The sequence below is a fragment of the Trichechus manatus genome, unplaced genomic scaffold (genome assembly GCF_000243295.1).
Source record: "Trichechus manatus latirostris isolate Lorelei unplaced genomic scaffold, TriManLat1.0 scaffold00199, whole genome shotgun sequence".
Classification (NCBI taxonomy): Eukaryota; Metazoa; Chordata; class Mammalia; order Sirenia; family Trichechidae; genus Trichechus; species Trichechus manatus.
Window position 1 is genome coordinate 3,294,365 of NW_004444135.1, and position 16,641 is coordinate 3,311,005.

Here is a 16,641-nt window from a genome sequence, read left to right on the forward strand (position 1 = left end):
CTGGGAGCTTCTCTGTGCAGGAACCGCAGGTCCAAAGGATGCGCTCTGCTCCCAGCACTGCTTTCTTGGTGGTATGAGGTTCCCATGTGTCTCTGCTTGCTTCTCTCTTTTATATCTCAAAAGAAATTGCATTAAGACACTAATCTTGTCAATCAACCTCATCAGTATAACCTCGTCACAGTGATAGAATTTACAACACATAAGGAGATCACATATAATCTCTTCATAGTGATAGAGTTTACAACACATAAGGAAATCACATCAGGTACAACAATCATACAACACTGGGAATCATGACCCAGCCAAGCTGACAGGTATTTTTGGGGGACACAACTCAATCCATGACCCTATCCTAGTGTGTGTGTGTAAAGTGATCTCTCATTGTGGTTTTGATTTGCATTTCCCGAATTCCATAACTATTGATGTTGTGAATCTTTTCATCTGCTTACTTGTCATTTGTATACATCTTCTTTGGAGAAATGTCAGTTCAAATCCTCACCGATTTTTAAAATAAATTGTCATTTTATTGTTGAGTTTGTAAGAGTTCTTTATATATTCTCGATATGTCTCTTATTGGATATATGATTTGTAAATATTTTCCCCCATTTTGTGGTTGTCTTTTCACTTTCTTAATGGTGTCCTTGGAATTACAGAACTTTTAAATTTTGTTAAAGTCCAATTTATTTATTTTTACTTTTGTTGCTTGTGCTTTTGGTGTCATTTCTGAGAAATCGTTGCCTAATTCAAGGTCATGAAGATTTACTCCTACGTTTTCTTCTAAGAGTTTTATAGTTTTAACTCTTACATATAGTTTTTTGATCAATTTTGAGTTAATTTTTTGTTTATGGTGTGAGGTAAGGGTCCAACTTCATTCTTTTGCATGTGGATATCCAGTTTTCCTAGCAATATTTGTTGAAAATGTTCTTTCCCCATTGAATTGTCTTGAAACCAATTGACTATAAGGGTATTATTTTTGGACTCTCAGTTCTTTTCCTCTGATCCGTATGTCTGTCCTTATGCCAGTACACGACTATTTCAATTATTGTAACTTTGTAGCAGGTTTGGAGCCCTGAGAGTGCAGTGGTTAAGTGCTTGGATGCTAACCAAAAGGTCAGCAGTTGAAACCAACCAGCTGCTAGGTGGGAAAAAGATGTGGCAGTCTGCTTCCATAAAAAATTAGCGCTGTGGAAACCCTATGGGGAAGTTCTACTCTGTCTTATACGGTTGCTATGAGTTGGAATCGACTTGACGGCAATGAGTTTTTTTTGGTAGCAAGTTTTGAAATCGAGACATGTCAGTCCTCCAACTTTCTTCTTCTTTTTTAAGATTGGTTTGATTATTCTGGGTACCTTACATTTCCATATGAATTTTAGGATCAGCTTGTCAATTTTTGCAGAAAAGCCAGCTGAACTTTTGGTGGAAATTATGTTGAATTTGTAGATAAATGGAGTATTGCCATTTTAACAATATTAAGTCTTCCAATCCATGAACATGGGATTTATTTAGGTCTTATTTAACATCTTTCAATGATGTTTTGTAGTTTTTAGTGTACAAATTTTGCATGTACTTTGTTAAATTATTCTTAAAGTTTTTATTCTTTTTGATTCTATTGTAAATGCAATTGTTCTCTTAATTTCATTTTGGACTGTTCATTTCTAGTGTATATAAATACAATTAGTTTTTGTACATATATATTATTTAAGAACATTTCTTTTCCTTTAAAATATAGTCAGTATCTGTCTACACTTCTGTAACATAATTTTAATGGCCATGTAGTATTTTACTATGTGGATATACCACTATTTATTTAACCAGTCCTTTATTATTGAACATTTAGTTTCTTTTAAACTTTTTTCTTTGTTATAATAGCTGTGATAAGCCCTTGAAAATATCTCCAATTATTTCCTGGATATAAATCCTTACAAATGGAATTATTGAGGCAAAGGGCATGCACATTGTGAGACTTCCACTAAGCACTGGCAAATTGCCCTTCAGAAAGGTTATACAAAAATTTTTTAAAAAACAATTTTCTGTAGTGGTTACACCATTTTACATTCCCACCAGCAGTGTATAAGAAGTTATATGATTTTCTCTTCTACCAATATTATACTAAATTTCCTGAATTCACTTTGACCTTGAGTTTTATCACTAGAAAAACCTATGCCAATATGGTAAGTGAAAGATGAGTCTCTTTGTTGCTTTACTTGTATTTCAGTTACTAGAAAGGTAAAACTTTAAAGAATGTTTATTAGCTTTGTGTATTTCTTTCTCTGTGACTTGCTTGTTAGGGTTTTTAGCCCTGAGTATTCATCTTTTTCTCTGTGTTTTGTAAAAGCAAATAGTCTACTCCCCCATTTGTTTTCTATTTTTGCTTGATATAGTGCTTTTTGGTGTATATGATTTTATTTTAATTTTTATGTAATCAACTTATCGGTCTTTATGGCTTCATTGGTGTCATGCAGACAAATTATCTTTTTATTTTTGAAGACCAAAAGGAAGATTAAATAGACACAGTTCCTCCTGCAACATATTCCAGTTTTTAATAACCATACCAATCATTTTTGTATGAACTGTACCATTTTATCCCTATCCCTGTACCTTTACTCTTTTTTCCTTCTCCAGACTTCAAAGCTCAAGTTCTACTTCCTCTGAGGCACTTCTCCTGGTCATCTTAGCCTGCAGCAATGGCGGACCAGTCCACTTCGACTCAAGGTGATCTCATGCGTGGGGTTTTCAAAAGCTGATTTTTTGGAAGTAGATCGCCAGGCCTTTCTTCTGAGGCCCCTCTGGGTGGACTGGAACCTCCAGCCCTTGCGGTTAGCAGCCCAGCCTGTTAACCACGTGCATCAACCAGGGACTGCAGCAATGGCGGCTTTCTTCTAACTGCTTAGAGGGCCTATACGGTTCTGTTTTCGTGAGGTGTCCTGCATATAGGACCAAGCCACAGCCTGAGGGAGTATCCTCTGCCCTGATGTCAGCGTGAAAGCTCGAGTAAGCCGACTAAAGAATTTCCTCCAAGGTACCTTTCTAGCTTAACAAACCACACCTTGTACAATCGGTTGCTTTTTAACTGTGTAAGTTTCGCCACTCCCAATTTCCCGAGAGCTCCTTTTACCCCCAATACGTGGCTGCAGTGGCATAAAGATCGCTGGTGCACTATGTTTGACAATTGACCAATCAATACTTGTCCGGTAAATCACAACGTCTTTGAGGTAAGTTTTTCAGGCAGTGGCACTTTCTTCTGCTATTTCATCCAAATTCGCTGCAAGCCTCCTTCCCCCTCGTCTGAGGTCTGGAGCTGCCTTTTGTGACTAGTCTGAGGCCTTGAGAAGAAATATGAGTTCTGCCCTGGCCTTCGGAAGGTGGGCGGTCGCAGCCCCCGCTTCAGCCGCGGGGGTGGGAGCGGGGAACGCCTTTCCCCTCCCCCGCCTGCGAAGTTTCCAGTGCGCAGCGCGCTTGCAGGCTACGACGTCTGCTGGCCCCGGGCTCAGCGCTGTCAGTTCCTGATCGGGCGGGTGCCAGCTGCAGCTGCCGCAGGTTTTCCAAGCGGGAGCAGCCACCCCGACGCCGCATACGCCCGGCGCGTGGAGCCGGGGGCGCGGTCCGCGCCGCCCACACCCGGGGCTGCGCTCGCTCCTCGCGGACCCTGTTTCGCGAAAGGCAAGAGGAGAGCCGCAGCCGCTCCGACGCGGTGCCGCAGAGACCCCGGGCCGGCGCCAGAGGCGCGCGGACCCTGCGGGTAGTGGGATGGGGGCGGCCGCACGCACGCAGGGCTGGGCACTGCGCCTCCTCCCGCTGTTGCTGCTGCTGTTTCTCGTTTTCTGCGCGGCCGCTCGGGACCCCGGGGCCGCGGCCAAGCTCAGTCTGCACCCGCCCTACTTCAACCTGGCTGAGGCGGCGAGGATTTGGGCCACCGCCACCTGCGGGGAGCGGGAGCCTGGCGGCGGGCGACCCCGGCCAGAGCTCTACTGCAAGTTGGTGGGGGGGCCCACCGCCCCGGGCCGCGGCCACGCCATCCAGGTAAGGTCCTGGGAGAGAGCGGGGCCGGGATGGGAGGTGGGGGGTTGCGTGCTGGAGACCCCCGGCGACGGGCGCGGCGTCCTTCCCCTTGCGTGCCAGCGACCCTGGGCGACGGGGGACGGCCCTTCCCCACGCGTGCCAGCGACTCCGGGCGCGGAGCGCGGGCACCGTTCCCGCGCTTGCTAGTGACTCCGGGCGACGGGGGTTGGCTCTCCCCAACGGTGCGTGCCAGCGACCCTGGGCGACGGGAAGGGCTCCCTCCACCCCCGCGCGTGCCAGCGACCCCGGGGCGGGCGCATTGCGCCGGGAGTGAGCCTGTGGGTACCTGAACCTGGCTAACACGCCGCCCGAGGCGGAGATGGGTAACGCACGCAAGGTGAGTGAAGGATATTGTCAGGTTTGGGCAAGTAGAGGAGAAAGTCCGAAGCTGAGCCTCGAGGTTGCATGAAACTGTCTCTTGCCTCCATCAATAGAGGTGGCACCCGGCGAGGCCCTTGAGACTCCCAGAATTTACAGGCACGCCGCGTTTGTGGCCCTTCGTCTCCCCGACCTTATTCGGAGAAGTTGGCAGCAGTTACTTTCGTGGTGTGTTTTTTGGGGGAACTTCTAGGTTATCAGCAGTATCACTCCGATGTCACTGAAAAAACCACTTGACTCGACAGCCTGAATGGCCACCTTCCAGAGTCATTGGGGTTAAAGAGACCTTAAATGGACAGAGATAGACCTGGATCTCAGAGTCTTTGAGAGGCTGTCGGGCCACCCACATACATCCTGGTGTAAATGATATGGCTCCTGCTGCTCAATCAGCCACCTGCGGTGTGCCAGGCCTGCACAAACAATCCTTACCGCAGCGCTGCGAGGTGCTTCAGGTCGGGAAGTTCAAAAACTTCCCTACATCATAAGATGGGGCAGTCTGAATTTGAATCCAGTGCTGACTCTGCAACCCCTTTACGGTAAGCCAGAATTGTCTCCCTTCAGCTCTAAAAGAGACCCAGTAAGTATTGCTGGGAAATTTTAAGTGTTGCCAGAAAACAAACCTGTTGCTGTCAAGTGGATTCCAGCTCACAGTGACCCTATAGGACAGGGTAGAACTGCCGCACAGGGTTTCCAAGGAGTGGCTGGTGGATTCGAACTGCCAACTTTTTAGTTAGCAGGCAAACTTAACCACTATGCTACCGAGGCTCCTCAAGGGTTGCCAGTAGAGGGGGGTAATTTTGGAGCTTGAGCTCCAAAAGGGCAAGGTTATCATTGGGAGTCTGGGTCAGTGTTTTAGAAACTATTGACCGTGCACCTCCATAAGTGAAAGTTGTACACCATGCAGTGTCAGTATATGCTTCTTTATTTATAAATTACATGCACGTGTTACTTTATTAATATAGTGTGTATATTATAAAACGTGCAAATATAGAAATTAAAAAGATAAAGTAACAATGACTAAAATACTTATAATTTTCTTTATTTACAGCACCTAAATAATTTTTCTTTAAATATTTTATTTGTGATTGTGTATAATTTGTATTAATATACAGATGTAATTATGTGTATACTTATTTTTTTATGAGTTTAGCATTTATAATACAATTCAAAGTTGATTTCAATACTTGATTTTAGTGGTTGAAAAATATGTAAATTCCAGTGGAAGAACATCGACTACAGAGTTTCAGAACCAGTTCTGTTCTGATTGAGTTTCTAATACTGTATAGGTCATTAAACCTGGGTTCCCAGTCCTAGATAGAGTAGGAAGTGGCTTTCTGAGGACACTCAGCTGACTGTGTTTCTAGGCCAGAGGGTAGCCTGTAGAAAGAGAATGCTGTCTGGTGTTGCACCTGGTTCTCCCCTGAAAATAAGGGCTGAGCAAAAGCCCTGCAGAATAACGCTTTCTGCTTTCACTGTTGAGGGCTCAGAAAGATGCACTAATTGCTGATGTGGGAGGTTATCACCTAATGAGGAGAGATGTGTGTCAGGGACAAGTAGGGGAAGCAGAGTTCCAGAGGCCCGCCTATTGGACGTTCCTTGTAGGAGCAGCTGGCACAGACTTGCCTATTAGAAATGTGAGGGGTGATTGGCTGTGGGTGGGAGAAGGGAAGAGAGAGAGTTATTCCCTTGGTTGTACCTGAGTGATGGTTGTCTTGAATCTATTGTTGTAGAGCTCAAGATGGGAAGTGGAGAGGAGTTAACTAAAATAGTTCTATTTCTTTGAACTTTCTAAAAATAAATCTTTGGGATCAGCCAGGATTCAGAATTTCAGGCCAGTAGGGGTTCTCAAAAAAAAAAAAAAAAATGTAAAAAATGAGTAAAAATGCTATCTTAGAATAAAACTACTGGGATTATGGTAGTGATTCTACAACAATAATGCTGATACTTTGATGGTAGCTTGTATCAACAGGCATGGCCTTTTAAATGTCTAAATTTTGTTTGTTGTATGAAAAATGTTCACCGTAGTTTCTCTGGACTTAAAATTCATTACATAAGCTTTTGTATTTTCATTACTCCTCAGACATGAAGTTTTGATGTCTTTGGGCTCTGTGATTCAGGGCTCCTGTCTGCCTTGTTCACAGCTGTATCCCCAGTGCTCAGTGCAAAGCCAGGCACAGTGTAGGTGCTCAGAAAATGTCGAAGGAGGGGATGACTGAGGGAAGATACAGTTAAGCCTGTGAAGAAGTTAAAGTGAAGAGTAAATGAGAAAAAAACACAAGTTAATTCTATTCTGCTGAAAAGTACTTAAAATAGGTCACACTTGGGGCTTTAATTTAAAATCTTTGCTTACCTATGAAATATAAACCTATTATCACTTACTAAGACATCTGATAAAAGTGATGATAAAATGGAAGTTAGACAAGGCTGGGTTTGGTTTAGTTTGGCATAAACACTGTACTCATAAGGAATGAAATGCACATTTGCCAAACATATAATCTCAATTTTGTACAATGACAGTCCAACACATCTTTTATACCTGTTTTCATTACACTTGGATTTATGAGTAACCTGTTGCTGCAGTTAATTCCGACTCGTGATCCCATATGTCACAAAGTAGAACTACTGCATATGGTTTTCTTGGCTATAATCTTTATGGAAGCAGATCGCCCAGCCTTTCTTCCGTGGTGCCACTGTGTGGATTTGAACTGCCAACTTTTAGGTTAGCAGAGGAGTGCAAACTGTTTGTGCCACCCAGGGACCTTGGATTTATGTATAGGAGTGTGTATCTAGCCTGTATGGTATTGATAGAGAAACGGACACACGAGTTATAGCTAAAGAGTGAGAATGCTTGCTCTAAGATAGGAAGCGTTTCTTCACATTTGTGTGTTTGTGTAACTTGGGCCAATGGCCATAAACAGGAAAGTCAAGTTCACGAAGGTTCTGTTTATAGAACTATTGTGAATGAAAAGCATTTGTTAACTTCATCAAGAGCCTTTTTCTTTGTGAAAGTGATGCGAAAATCTTGAGCAAGGGCTGGGAAATGTGAGATGTTTACTATGATCGCTGACGTATTTGCAACAATTATTAATGATAGAGTTATTTTGAGACAAATGACTATAGTCAGCAATTTAAAGGTAAATGATTTTTTTTTAATAAATGATTTTCCTAATAGTTCCCTATTTATGGACATTAGCCAAAGTTCAGCAGGGAAAGTTTATATACAAAACACTTCATGAAGAGAAACATAAGCGTTTTCCTTTGGCGAGCCAAGTTCACCCACCAGCTAAGAAACACAACATGGGTCCACACACCAGACTCACAGAAATTTAAATTTGTTCCTCAACGAATTCCAAATTGCTGGAGCCCATGGACCTGCAGGGCTTCTAGTGAACAGCTGGAGCCACGAATGTCCAGTCCTCGAATTGCAAAATTTTACTTCATGCTCTGAATTACTGTTGCCATTGAGAATCTGGATCGTTTAGTCTGAGAGAAAGAAATATACAGTTATAGGGAAAGGGGAGGACAAAAGGGTATCATTCATTACAGCCCTTAATGTGTACGAAGACTGTCCCAAAAACATTCCAGAAAGACACCTGTGGATGTTGCACATCTTGAGTGTGCATATGAATGTGAAAACTTCACATCTTTTACCAAAACTAGATTGAAGCGTGAAGGCCATTTTTTTTTTGATACATTATTGTTTTTTTTTTTAATTGATGTAATTAAATGAAGTTTACATTTCAAGTTAGTCTCCCATACAGAATTTTTTTTTTAACATACCTTGTTATGAGACCCCAACCACTCACCCATTCTGCGACAGCATGCTCCCCCCCTCCGCCCCTGATTCCGCATGAACATTCAACGAGCTCCTAACTCTCTCTGCCTTCTCACCTCTGGACAGAAGCCGCCCCTTTGGTCTCTTATATCTACTTGTCTAAGACGCACATTCTTCACGAGTATCACTTTATGTTCTACAGTCCAGTCCAATCCCTGTCTGAAGAGTTGGCCTCGGAAATTGTTTTAGTTCTGGGGTGATGGAGAGACCAGGGGCCATGCTTTCCAGGGCACCTCCAGTCTTAGTCAGACCATTAAGTCTGGTCGTGAAGGCCATTTTTTATCAGGTTTATTGAGGCATAAATTATGTACCACAAAATACAACTGTGGTAAGTGTAGAGAGAATCTAGTTTTAGAACATTTCCATCGTCCCAAAAGTTCTCTTGTGCCTTTTGCACTCAATGCCTGCACCTGTCGCCAGCCCCTTGCAAGCACTGATCTGATTTTTTGTCTCTGTAGATGTGCTTTTTCTGGAAGTTTTGTATAAATGGAATCATATGCTATGTGGTCTTTTGTGTCTGACTTCTTTCACTTAGCAGAGTTTTTTTTTATTGTACTTCAGATGAAGGTTTACAGAACAAATAGTTTCTCATTAAGCAGTTAGTACACATGCTGTTTTATGGCATTGGTTAACAACCCCACGACATGTCAACACTCTCCCTTCTCGACCTTGGGTTCCCTATTACCAGCTTTCTTGTCCCCTCCTGTCTTCTAGTCCTTGCCCCTGGACTGTTGTGCCCCATTAGTCTCGTTTTGTTTTATGGGCCTGTCTAATCTTTGGCTGAACGGTGAACCTTGGGAGTGACTTCATTACTGAGCTAAAAGGGTATCCGGGGGCCATACTCTTGGGGTTTCTCTAGTCTCTGTCAGGCCAGTAAGTCTGGTCTTTTTTTGTGAGTTAGAATTTTGTTCTACATTTTTCCCCAGCTCTGTCTGGGACGCTCTGTTGTGACCCCTGTCAGAGCAGTCCGTGATGGTAGCCGGTCACCATCTAGTTGTACTGGACTCAGTCTGGTGGAGGCCGTGGTAGTTGTCGTTTGGACTAATCTTTCCCTTGTATCTTGTTTTCTTCATTCTCCCATAGCAGAATGTTTTTGAGGTTCATCCACATTGTTGCGTGATTAGTAGTTCATTCCTTTTATTGCTGAGTAATAGTGTATGGATAAACCTTGTTTTGTTTATCCATTCACCAGTTGATGGACATTTTGGATTGTTCTCAGTTTTTGGCTGTTATGAATAGTGCTGCGATGGACATTCATGAACAAGCCTTTGTATGGACATATGTTTGTGAATTTCTTGGGTAGATTTCTAGGAGTAGAATTGCTGTTTAACGTTTTAAGAAATTGCCAGTCTGTTTTCCAAAGTGTTGCACATCTTTAGTGTGCATGTGAATATGAGGAGAATGTATCATTTTATATTCCCATCAGCAATGTACGAGGGTTCCAGTTTCTCCTCATCTTGTTAACACTTGGTATTTCAGTCCTTTTGATTACAGTCATTCTAGTGGGTATATATTGCTATCTCATTGTGGTTTTAATTTGCATTTCCCTAATGACTAATGATGTTGAACGTCTTTTCATCTGCTTATTGTTGTTGTTAGGTGCTGTCCAGTTGTTTTTGACTCATAGCGGCCCCATGTGACAGAGTAGAACTGCCCCATAGGGTTTTCTTGGCTGCATTCTTCACGGGAGCAGATTGCCAGGTCTTTCTCCCATGGAGCCATTGCATGGGCTTGAACCACTAACTTTTCAGTTAGCAGCGTATCTGTTTGTGTCACCAGGCCTTGTTATATGATTATTAGCCACTCATGTATCTTTTTTGGTGAAATAGCTATTCAGAACTTTCGCACATTTAAAAAAACAGCTTGATTGTGTTATAATTGACACACAATAAGCTTCAGATATTTAAAGTTACAATTTCGTAAGTTTTGACCTATATATACACAGCTGTAAAGCCATCACTGCAATCCAGTGAACATATCCAACATGCCCAAAACTTTCCTTGTGCTGCTTTGTAACCCCTCCATCTTGTTCCTCCTCTTACCCATCCTCTGCAGGCCATCACTGATTTGCTTTTTGTCACTATATATTAGTTTGCATTTTCAGAGTTTTATATAAATGGAATCATACAGTGTGTACTCCTTATTGTCTATTTTGCCCATTTTAAAAAATTGGTTTGTCTTATTTTGAGTTACAGGAGTTCTCTATGTATTCTGTGTACAAGTTCTGTATCAGATACGGAATTTACAGATTTATTCTCTCATTCTGTGGGTTGCCTTTTAATTTTCTCAATAGTATCTTTTGATGTATGAAAGTTTTTAATTTTAATGAAGTCCAATTTATGTTTTCTTTTGTCCCTTGTGCTTCTGATGTCATATCTAAGGAACCATTGCCAAATCCAAGGTCATGAAGATTTACCCCTATGCTTTGCTCTAAGAGTTTTATGGTTTTTAGCTTTTACCTTTATGACTTTGATTCATTTTGAGTTAATTTTTTGTGTAAGGTGTTGAGGTAAAGGTCCAGCCTCATTCTTTTACCTGTGAAGATCCAGTTGTCCCAGCAGCATTTCTTTTTCTATTGAAGAGCTCTGATACTCTTGTTAAAAATCAGTTGACTGACTGTAGAATGGTGCAGCCTCTGTGGAAGAAAGTTTGGTGGTTCCTAAAAAAGTTAAACACATAATTACCATATGATCTAGCAATTCCACTCCTAGGTATATAACCCCAAAAATAGCAAACAGATTCTTGTATACCAACGTTCATTGTAGCACTATTCACAATAACAAAAAGGTGGATATAACCTAAATGTCCATCAACAGATGAATGAATAAACAAAATGTGTTATATACGTACAGTGGAATAGTACTCAGCCATAAAGAGAAATGAAGTCCCGATCCATGCCACAACATGAATGAACCTTGAAAATATGACGCTGTGTGAAATGTCAGTCACAAAAGGACAAATACCGTATGATCCTACTTACATGAAATATCTAAAATAGGCAAAATATCTAAAATAGGTTACCAGGGGCAGGTAATATAAGGCATTTATAAAACCTGCGTTAACTTTTGCTCAGCTTTCTGGAACCATCTGCCTACTGAGGTGTACAAATAACTTCAAATGTAAGAATCCCATTCCTGTGAGGTGGAGGTCAGCTATATCTCAGATTTCCGCATTCTCCAGGCTGCTGTACCACTCCATCTCTGACACCAGGTGAAAGCCAGCTCCTGGAGCCCCATGTGTCCTCCAGTTTCTCAACGTCATAAACATATTGTTTCCCTTCAGTGGTTTTCACATCCTAGATGCTCAGAAAATACGTAATGAATGAATATTAGCTAGAGAGAAATATGGGTTTTAAGTATTGTCTGTGTATGTCTTAACTGTGAGAAAAGAGGAAGCAGTTGACTCTTCATTACTTTCAAGTTGCATGATATACTGCATGCATGTTCTATCTGCAGAGCGATACCAAATAAGGGGCAGAATGATGAGTAGGCCGAATAGCCTAGTAACCAAGGGCTTTGCACCCCTGCCCAGTGCAGGGTATCAATTTAACACACACTTACATAACACTTGCTGATGCCTGGCACTGTTCTAAAGCACTCTATACATATTGTAATCCTCACAGCAATTTATGAAGGTGGTACAATTAACATGCTCATTTTACAGATGAGGAAACTGAAGCACAGAGAGATTAAGTCATTTGTCCAGGATCACACAGCTAGTACGTGGTACTCTGGCTGCAGAGTTCATGCTCTTGCCCAGTATGTTGTGCTGCCACTGCTGAGCTAATCATTCCTTCCTCGGAATTCCAGGCAAACTTTGCATCGCCTCGATAACTCCACTTATCACCTTGGAGACGTTCATTTTCATGTCTGCCTTTTTAGTAGACCGTGAGCTCCCTGAAAGTGAGGCTGCGTCTTCCTGCTCATGTCTTTCTCCCTTGTGTCAGCTTATAGTGGACACTTCAATGATGGTTTTTGAATAAATGTTCAAAGGACAACACCATCATAAAAATTTTTTACCAAGGCAACACCCTGATGGAAGTGCTACTTGGAAAAAAATACCTAACTTTCAACCTTCTGTCTTTTGGAAGACAGAGTGTGGCCCTGATATGATGAGTTTTAATGAGAGTAGAGGTACTTAATGCAGTGGCTAAGTCCAGTCCCTAGCACTGGCCTGTTTGAATTTGTCACAGAGGTTGTATCTAACTGCTTAAAGCCTGAAATTAGTATCTTGCTTACATGTATGCAGCATAATGCAATTATAATCACCCATAATGAGATAAGAGGAAGTGGCCAGTCTTCCCCCTCTCTACAAATTCTCATCATTACCAGCTATTTATTAGATTTTTATCAATGCTGTGTGTATGATTGCAGCTGGCTGGACCTACAGGATAGTCTGTCTCATTTGAAAAATGGTAACACTTTATTCTGTAAAAATTATAGACCCAAAGATTTACTAGACATTCTATCTAAAATATGTGACCGTTTCTTACCGGAGAAATCGTGTGCTCTCTGAAGAAATAGGCTTCTCAGGCCAGAGAGGACTTAGTGGATTGAGTTGTCCATCTCTTCTGCAGATTCCTGTTTCAGGTTCCCTTCCTGGACAAGCTTGTTCGCTTGTTAGGTGTCGTTGAGTCAGTTCCTACTGATAGCAACCCTATGTACAACAGAACGAAACACTGCTCAGTTCTGTGCCATCCTCACAATCCTTGCTATGTTATAGTCCATCGTTGCAGCCACTGAGTCAGTCCATCTCGTTGAGGGTCTTCCTCTTTTTCTCTGACCCTTTACTTTATCAAGCATGATACCCTTCTCCAGGTACTGGTCCTGCCTGATAAAACATGTCCAAAGTACATGAGATGAAGCCTTACCATCCTCGCTTCCAAGGAGCATTCTGGCTGTACTTCTTCCAAGACAGATTTTTTCATTCTTTGGCAGTCCATGGTATATTCAATATTCTTCGCCAACACCATAATCCGAATGCGTCAATTCTTCCTCAGTCTTTCTTTTTCATTGTCCAGCTTTCACCTGCGTATGAAACGACTGAAAATACCATGGCGTGGTATTCACTTAAGTGACTTCAAATATCACACAATCTTTATGTAGATGACCTTGCTCCAACTCCAGTCCAGTGAACTGCTGAGTTCCTTTTGGATGTTTATCTACAACTCAAACTCCACATGTCAGTCTTTTCCTGAGTCTGATTCCAGGCCAAATCCTACATGAGGTCTTTTAGGCCCAACCATAGGTAATTACAAGGCTTTACCTGACAGACCTCGCTGGGGAAAGCTACCCCCCCTGCCCCAGCCTTGGCGCACAGTCCGTGCATTGCAGTTTTCTGGAGAGAATTGCAGTCTAGGACTCAGGCCCCGTGGACTAGCCACACTCATCTGCACACCTGTATTCCTAGCCCAGGTGCCTTCTTACCAGGGGCCTTGGCTGAGGCACTTAACTGGGCACCTTGGCTGAGACCTCTTTATCGGGGGACTTTGGCTAAGACAGTTTTCCCCACTCGGCTTCAGTATGTTTCTACTCCTAGCCCGCCCTCCCTGTCCCCCAGTTCCATAAAAAGCCTTTTGTTCAGGGCTTCTCTGAAGTGAGATGATTCATCCTGTCTGCATTGCAAGCTATGTGAGCTTCACCTGGTGTCACTCCATGGGGGAAGATGAAATACTGTCATTTGTCTCTTGCCTGCACTATTGCAGTAAAGTGGATAAATTCTTGATTGTTACTTTCAGTTTGCCTCCTTGTCCTAACTGACCACCCCAACACCTGGAAGCTCAGTAAGGCTTGGTTAGAATGTCTTTTGATGGTAATCCTTAAAGTAGATTCCTGTCATGTCAGGAAAGAACTGTACTACCTGGAGATGTGTTTGTATGTGTACTTGTGTATAATATTCATCCACTCCTATGTTCAATAAATATTTATTGACATCTTCTGTGTCAAGCACAGAAGATAGGGATACAGTGTGCTTGGAACCATTCAGAACAAAGTAGAACCCTTGCCTTCATGGAGTTCACATTCTGTGAGGAGACTGCAATCAATGAGTAAACAAATAAAATGATTATAGATTATTATTGTGCTATGGAGAGAAGAAATGGGATTCTGTGATAGAGATTAACGAGGAGAAGCTTTTCTATGCTGAGTAGATAGGGAGACTTTTCTGAGGGGTGATGTTGGTGTGGACCTGAGGGTTGAGAAGAAGCCAGCCCATAAAGAGGTTGAAGAGTGTTCCAGCAGGTACAAGGGCCCTGATTTGGGAACATGCTCTGTGTGTTCTGGGAACTCAGAAAGCTGTGCTGTCTTAGTTGTTACATACTTCTAATGTTAACCCTGAGTGAGACCTCTTTGTCCCTTCCAGAATCTATAAATACTTCATTTTATTTTTGTGTGTATATATCCTTATTTAGTCCCCAAAAGAGTTAAGGTGACTGATAAAATTAACAACTGATGAACAAAAGAGGTGAAGAAATTGGGACAATGAGAAAATAAATCAGAGGAAAATGTAATTATTTCATAAAAAGATTAAAGTAATGACTAAAAGGGAACTGAGAAGACAAAACTTGGTTTGAAGAATGAAGCAGGTCAAGATCAGACTGTCTCCTTGAAGACAGTGTCTGGCTATGTCAGTAGGTGAGTAATTGATGATTGAATGAATACATTTTCAATGCAGATCGATTTTCATAAATCTAGACTTGGGGATAAAGTTATCAAGAAGGCAGGCATAGATGTGGCCTGGCCCACCTTGTAAACTTGAGTTTCCTTTAGAGTAGGCAACTTCAGTACAGCCACAGCTACCAAGCAACTCCTTATGACCAGTGACATGCCAACACAATCATCACTTACTCACCTACTGACCTAACCAGACACTGTCCTCATGAGAATAGGACGAGAAATGGAAGGAAGAGGGCTATATGGAAACCATTTAAAAACTGGCTTCTAAAACTTCCAGAAAGATCCAGTTCTTGGTTCTTTTAAGAAGGAACCAGTTGGTACTAGAAGCATAAAGTAGATTGTACAGTATTATAATTAAGAGCACGGGCTTTGGACTCAATAGAGCTGGGTTTGAAAGTATCCTTTTCTAAAGATGTAATCTTGAGTGAGTTCTTTAACCTCTCTGAGCCTTGGTTTCATCATCTATAAATTAGAAGAGGCTACAAATACCTCTTAGTTCATAAGGTTATTCTGAGGATTCATGAAGTAAACCACAGTGCACTTGGAACATAGTGTTTAATAAATGGTAATGCAAATGGAAAGTTATTGGGAAATCTATTTTAGTAAAAAAGTCAAAATGACAAGGCATGATAAAAGGGATCAGATGTGATAGGATGGAGTGGATTAGGAGAGGGAGGCATAGTTGCCTGGAAAACCTCTTTTTGAGTGGAAAGAAATCTCAGTGAAGAAGCATGTTGTAGCCACAGTAAACCAAAAAACCCACACCTGTTGCCATCAAGTTGTCTGTGAGTCATAGCGACCGTATAGGACGAGTAGAACTGCCCCAGAGGGTTTCAAGGAGTGGCTGGTGGAGTCAAACTGCCGACCTTTTGGTTAGTAGCTGAGCTCTTAACCTCTGTGCCACCAGGGCTCCAATAGTGACCACAATAGTGACCATCATTTTCGTTCTTTCCTTTCTCATTTGGCCGTCATGGAAAGATAAGCAATGAAGGTCTAGTATCTGAGAAGTCTCAGAAAATGGTGAGACTCCTAGACATGGGAGAGCTGAGTTCTGGCCAGAGCAGGCAAGGAAAGCAAAGGGTCAGAAGACAGGAGCTAAGAATGGGTTCCAGGGAGGCTTGAGGGATGGAAAAGGAGGTTTTTATTAGAGTAGAAAAAGCAAGTCTAGATTTAGTTAGCCTGTGCTTTCTTACAACTGAGTTTAGTGACACAGGTGTTATAGTTGTGTGCCGTCGAGTTGGTTCCGACTCAGAGTGACCCATGTGATACAGTAGAAGTGCCCGGTAGGGTTTTCTAGGCTGTAATCTTTATGGGAGCAGATTGCCAGGTCTTTTCTCCCATGAAGCCACTGGATGGGTTTGAACCACCGATCAGTCTGCAGTTTCATGGGTTTTTTTTTTTTTCCCCTTTTTTTTTTTATTGTACTTCAGGTGAAGGCTTACAGAACAAATAGTTTCTCATGAAATAGTAGTACACATATTGTTTTATGACATTGCTTAACAACCCCACAACATGTCAACCCTCTAACTTCTTTTTTTTGGTGAAAATACACATAGCTAAAGATACATCATTTCAAAAATTTCTACGTGCACAATTCAGTGACACTGACTACGCTCTTCCAATTGTGCTGTTATTCTCACTTAAGATGAAGGCTTACAGAACAAAATAGTTTCTCATTTAACAGTTACTACAAAT

General features: G+C 42.1%; 1 protein-coding gene across 2 annotated transcripts in view; it reads left to right on the forward strand.

The window, feature by feature from the left end:
- Positions 1 to 3,694: 3,694 nt before the first annotated feature.
- LAMA3 (laminin subunit alpha 3) overlaps positions 3,695 to 16,641 on the forward strand; it is a 330,267-nt gene continuing 317,320 nt past the window's right edge. For both annotated transcript variants that reach the window (XM_004387926.1, XM_023742062.1), the window contains exon 1: positions 3,695 to 4,020. In XM_004387926.1, the coding sequence (XP_004387983.1) occupies positions 3,748 to 4,020 (273 nt within the window). In that variant the 5' untranslated portion in view covers positions 3,695 to 3,747. The remainder of the gene's footprint in view (positions 4,021 to 16,641) is intronic.